The sequence below is a fragment of the Sceloporus occidentalis genome, unplaced genomic scaffold, assembly GCF_023333645.1.
Source record: "Sceloporus occidentalis isolate IW3139 unplaced genomic scaffold, rSceOcc1.0.p SCAF_3, whole genome shotgun sequence".
Classification (NCBI taxonomy): Eukaryota; Metazoa; Chordata; class Lepidosauria; order Squamata; family Phrynosomatidae; genus Sceloporus; species Sceloporus occidentalis.
In genome coordinates this window covers 129986581-129992725 of record NW_028316983.1, presented here as the reverse complement: position 1 = coordinate 129992725, position 6145 = coordinate 129986581, and the positions used below count along the sequence as shown (strand labels likewise).

Below are 6145 nucleotides of genomic sequence, written 5' to 3'. Positions count from 1 at the left end.
TTTTAATTTTAAAACAGCAGAGTACCAGAAATTAAAAGAAAGGAGACAGGAAAATTAATGTTGATTAATACATTTTTGCACCTAGATCTCCACTGCAATTTCATTTAATGTCTCTGGGTATGCATATAATCTATGGGGATGTTAGCCATGAAGCCAACTAAGCACCAAGACATCAGGGTTAGGGGTTTTTGATCAATCCATTTGACATAGGAAGGATATGCCTGGGTGACTGTAATATCATATATTGAAATCCTGCACTTAAAACAAAATGAAATGCAGGGAATAAAGAAAATTTGCTTTCATTGATCCTTTTTGAGCCTATCCATAGTTTGTGAATGCAGTTGATAATGCTGGAACACAGCTTGAAAAATTACTTCTAAAAGCAATTTGTTCTTGCCTGTGAAAAGTCAGTGGTCAAAGGTATTCCCCAGTATCCTTTCCTCACTGCCATTCTATAGGAAGAATAAAGCCCTGTGAGATTTTAGTGGCGGAACAGTTTCCAAAGTTATTACTGCATAGATTTTCATGAGCTATAGCTAGAGTATTAAGAAAAATTATTCTGGGTAGTGTGAAGACTGATTACGTCTACAAAGCAATGCATTTTTTTTTTCAAAACAAACTTCTTTCTATTTCAGCTGAAAGCACATCGGCAGTGATAGTTATAAATATCAACACAGAATATTCCGAGGCAACCAAACACTCTTATTAAGTTTGCTATTTCCCTCCAAAGCTTCAACCATTCTCATCCAGGCATTCTACTTAGCTGCTTGATTTACAGCACAGTAGGTTGGGTTCTATATGCTGGCAATGAGAGCAAAGAAAGGACCAAGTGAAGGCATGTCAGCAAAGTGGCCCCTGAGCCCTGCCTGAGCATGGCTGCCCTGCTGCACTGCAGTGAGGAGAGAGGCACTTCATTCAGGACATAGTCCTGGTAATCCAGAGGGGAGCTGCATATGTAGTCATGAGGCCAATCGGGCAGCAAGGCCTTGCTGGTGGCCAAGTCCTGGATTTCCTTGATAGTCCGGCGGCAAGAACAATTGTAGAGATTGTGTCCGGCTTTTAAGCTGTGCAGGTTTTTCAAATGCAGAAGGCCTTCAGTAGGAAGCTGCGAGAGCTGGTTGTGATCTAAACTGAGCACTTCTAGACTTGGAAGCCCCTTGACTGAGGGGATGGACTGCAGCCTGTTGTGGGACAGGTAGAGCTCTTTCAGCCCAGGGATGGAGAGGTCTAGGGTAAAAATGTGATTGGCACTCAGATCTAGTATCTCAATGTCAGGGGGCAGAGACCTGCCCATGTGTTCAAATCCTGTGCTGGACAAGTTGAAAACACGTAGAGATGGTGGCCACAAGCAAGGAGAGGAGACGAGTTCAGGCATGAAGTCATTCTGACTGAGGTCCAAGTGAGTGAGCTGGTTGAGATGAGCCAGAGTCTGGCACACTGTCTCATAAGAGGTCAGATTGTTGCCATGTAGTTTTAACACCTGGAGCTGAGGGAAAGTACCTTTGCAAAATGATTTCTCTATGCCCTGGTCCTGGAAATGGTTTCCTGAAAGATCCAAGAAGCGCAACGCTCTCAACACTGTGCTGATTTTGCATGGGATAGATGTGACTTCTGACTCAGTTACTGACAGGTTTTCTAGGGTCTCCAGCCATCTTCTCAAGCTGGATGTATCTACTCTGTCATCCAAAGGGGCAGCCATGACTTTGTGGAAATGCAAAGAAGAAACCTTTAGATCAAATCCATCTGTGTCAAGCTTGTCAGCAGATTTAATGAAAGTGCAGTTTATAAACTCCAGTTCAGAGACCTGAGGAAAGGAGGCAGCAAACTGCATGGCTGTTGGCAAAAGAACCTCTGGCACAATGAGATCTGTAAAGATCAGCTTGCATACTTTCACTCCTCCCAATATGTATTGTATTAATTCTGGGCTTGTATGTATTATAGAGAAGACTGCAAATTGTTCCAGATTTCCTCCTCGGAGCTCATATGTGGTGGCTTGGAGGCAATGTAACAGGGTTTGGATGTTTATCCTCTCAAGCAGTGAACATACACAGTGCTCTTGGGACTTTTCCAAGTAACAGTTGCCTCTTGCTTTGGGGAGGTTGAAGCCAAAGAGAAGAAAAAACACAAAGGCCCAAGTTGCATGCATGATGCAAAGTCTGAAAAAAGAGATTTGTTTATAAGAAAATAACATATTAATCCTCCCTCCCAACTAAAAAAACCCTATGAACGACATTAAAAATAATGCATGGCAAATTAAATACAAATTCACCAAGTACAAACGCTATAGCATGTTTAGGCACAGCATGATTTGCAGGCTAAAGGATAATGGTAGGATAAGAATAAAGATTTATATTGGGTTACAGGCAGAGCAATATCTAATAATTAATACCTGTACCTTCTGTGATTTTGTGTGATTTCCACAAATCCTTCTCTGGATGTGCTCCAGCTTCTCATCTTCCTTTTTAAATTGTGGTGCTCAGAACTGGACACAGTATTGTAGATGAGGCCTGACCAAAGCAGAACAGAGTGGCACTATTACTTCCCTCTAAACACTCTAAACACTATACTCTAAACACTATACTTTTATTGATGCAGCCTAAAATTGCTGCCACATCACACTTTATCAGTGTATCAGATATCATATATTATTTTACTATAGAGTCCCTTCTTTCTGGAAAAAAGCAGAAGAATACATATTACCTGTCTCAGTTTTTCCCGTTCTTTCCACTCTGCTTATAGTTCTTTCACTCAGGATCAGAAAATAAATGATCCCTTTTTACTTCTCATTTTGTAGCCTTTAAAGAGTTTCCACGTTGAAGGATTTGGTTGAAACACTATTATATAACAAAGAACTCAGAATCTGGCAATACTGAGGAACAAATAAAAACATCCCATTTTCTGGGATTGCTTCCCCTTTTGAGCTTCAAAACACTGTATTCAGCACAAATGGCACTGCCTTTTCCAGGCACAGGCTGGTGGCAATGATCCATGTTACAATTGGTCTAACCACAAAATTTGTTTTTTCTGATTTTATCTGTCCTGTAACGGTTGCCTGAAAATCAGATTACCTTCTAGGTAGAATTGGGTATGTGTTGGCATTATAGCCATTGCTATGCAGAAAAACCAGACAGATCCAACCAAGTGACTTTCTGCCTTCGAAATCCATGCTGGCTTTCAGGCAGCACAGCAATTACAGGTCTAGCGTTGCTTCACAAAGTTAAGAAAAAAGTGAGGGATAAGACATTAAATTCTGGGAAATACCCAGTTGCCAGATAAATGAGGAATCATTAAATCCCACAAAGGTGTGTGCCTTGTTTTTAAGTACAGTACTGTTGCACTTGCTGGAGTGGAACTATGCGGTGGAGTATCCAAACTCCAGCAAAATGCAGGAACGTTTTCTTCATAAAGTAGGCACAGACTGCCCATGAGCAGAGTCAGCATATATGCGACCCTTTGTTTTAAATACATTCTTCATTCCTCATGGAGAGTTCCTTTGCATGACTCCAGAGCCACTAATTATAAGCTCCAAACACTTTTAAAATTAAAATTACAACCGTAATTTGAAGTTGCTATCTGATTCCAGTATGGGAAGATATAAATGCATATTGGGGTCCATTGTTTCAGTTACTTCTTTCAGTTAAAATTTACCTGGGTACCTGAATTTCCAAATATCTTACTATGTAAAATTTGGCTGAAAAGACCAAAACAAGCCAGCTTTTTCAATCCTCAGAGTAAACTAGGTTCACATGCCAGCTACTAAATCTATCAATTCATTAGCATCCTGGCAGCAAGATCCCACTCCCTCCTGCATTCCCCTTTAAGACAAAGGAGTTTATCAAACGGGGTGGGAGCTCTCAATTTCGAAAGAGAAGATAGCGAGGTCAATTCGAAAATTCACGCAATTACGTGATTACTTATCACACCTTAAATTCGCTGTAATGGCCTCCCCAAACGCAACCCAGATTCTATGTGAAGTAAACCATCACATTGGTGGGTTCTTAATTGCAAATTGGCACCCTTGCGCATGCGCAGTGAGACTCCAGATGACTATAGATGAATATAGTATATTTAGGTGAGTGAGAGAGAGGAACCAGGGAACCCCACAATTTACAAAAGAGGTTGGAGGGAGGGGGGGGGGGCGGGAAGAATGGTTGAAAGAACATACTCTATTCATGTTAAAATGAGCATATATTCACTCTTGTCACGTTAAAACGTGAATATAATGGTTATCCAATAGCTCCCAGTCCATGCCTCTTAATTAGCAGGCAGCAGGCCCCCCCCCCCCCCCCCAGCAATGCTGAAGGACAAGCGGAAGCAAAATTGAAGCAGAATTGTAGCGTGGTTTCATGGGAACCCCCCCTTCAGATTTGGGGGGGGGACCAGGACCAAAGGAGACATGCACATCACACCAAACAACAGCACACTGAGTGCGAAGTTGCCTAGGAATAGGGTTTGTGACTTCGCTAGTTCACTGAATTTACTTAACTGTGGACTGACACATGATTGCGTTCGGAGTGCGTTCAGAGTGCCAGTGATCGTGTGTGGTAACCTTTCGCATAATAACGTGAATATTCATGATTCCATTCAGGATGACACTGGATTATACTTCCAATTTCAGTCGTGTGATATCCTCCAACGAGTGTGCACCCTGTTTTCAAGCGTAATTGTGATTCTAGAGGCTTCCAGAAGTGTAATTGTGCTTGAAAACAATGTATGCACTGCCTGGGGAATTCCTCTTCACCGCCCTCTTTTTTTCTTCTTGTGTTTTGGTAAATGGGATAATGACAAAACTGGGCAGGAGTCTTACAAGCAGCCTAAGCGCTGCCTATTTCTAAAGAAATACCTCTCTTTGTCTTTGAAGTCTTTACAATGTTGCTGGATATTAACCAGGCCTTGTGGTCTTCGCATCTGTTGTGCCCACATCCCAAGTACAGATCAGCTCCTCTGGCCCTTATCACACGTGAGGCTGGAACTCAAATCCAGAGCCAATTCGAATTGAAGGGGAAGTAGAGTCAATTCGAATGCAAGGCAATTCAGCGCAGCATCATGGGAAATGTGGAACCTTGGTGGTTAGGGGGTGGTGGTGTACCAGGACAGAAGCAAAGTTGCATTCCACACCAAACCAATTCGGATTGAAATCGAAGTGAGCTTGGAAACAATTTTTGTGAATTCGCTTGTTACCGAATTCACAAAAATCAGGAGTCACTTTGGATTGGCTTTGGATCTGGTCGGGAAGTACTCCTCATAGAAAGCAATCACGTATGATAATAAATCACGTTTTAACATGAATTCGCATCGTTGGACCCGCAGTAGCTTCGGATCAGAGCTGCAAAACCCTCTGTGTGATAAGGGCCTCTGAAACACCAAATTATCTCCAAAACCTCAGGTTCATTAATGGCAATAGCCACAAGTCCATGGGTTAACTTTCACTCCTGAACTTGCAGGGGATTGTAGCTCTTGCTCATTTAATTTACTGCCAATTTACTCTTCTTGTTGTGTTCAATTCACATAACAGATGCATCCATCCAAACAAAGCAGTACTTTCCCCCAGCATTAGAGGCACATTATTCTTTTCATAATAAAGGAAGAAATTTAAGTTTAACTCAGTTACAGTTGATTTTTTTGTTTATGTGTGCCTCACCACACCACAAACATACACTGTTGTTTTTCCACATCCACTGTGATGTCATGGCTGTCAATGCATCTGCAAAACTACTCCTTCTCCTCTGCCCATCTTCTGGTTTTCTTGCTGAAAGGGACTGCAGCCATCACTGCTGACCTTAGCCGGTTGTAACATCACCTTTTGTCACGGGCAGAGAAGCACGTGCAACAAATAATTACATTCAGCAGACATGTGCACAAAGAAAATACACAAACACCCTGACATCAACCGCTGAGCTCAGGTCTCGCAAACTCAGCAGTGGGGCTTCCTTCACTGAGTCTATCCATCTGGAATGTGGCCTTCCTCTTTTCCTACTACCTTCCACCTTGCCAATCATTATTGTCTTTTCTAATTAGTCATGTCTTCTCATGATATATCCAAAGTATGACAGTCTCAGTTTAGTCATCTTGGCTTCTAGGGAGAATTCAGGCTTGATTTGTCCCAGGTCCTGTTCTCTGGAGCAGCAGAAAACAAGCTTGCTCC

The 6145-nt window shown here is 42.1% G+C and overlaps 1 protein-coding gene across 2 annotated transcripts; it reads right to left on the bottom strand.

Annotated features, from left to right (window-relative positions):
• Window positions 1-705: 705 nt before the first annotated feature.
• LOC149316785 (toll-like receptor 2) lies at window positions 706-2791 on the bottom strand. Of its 2 annotated transcripts, XM_089518756.1 has the most exons (3): window positions 2701-2791; window positions 2396-2507; window positions 706-2156 (listed from the first exon to the last, which is right to left on the bottom strand). In XM_089518756.1, exons 2-3 carry the CDS (start codon window positions 2452-2454, stop codon window positions 773-775), a joined length of 1443 nt encoding a protein of 480 aa, XP_089374882.1. In that variant the 5' UTR covers window positions 2455-2507; window positions 2701-2791; the 3' UTR covers window positions 706-772. The 2 variants fall into 2 exon arrangements, with proteins under 2 accessions (XP_089374882.1, XP_089374884.1); XM_089518758.1 differs by lacking the exon at window positions 2396-2507.
• Between the last annotated feature and the right edge of the window lie 3354 nt (window positions 2792-6145).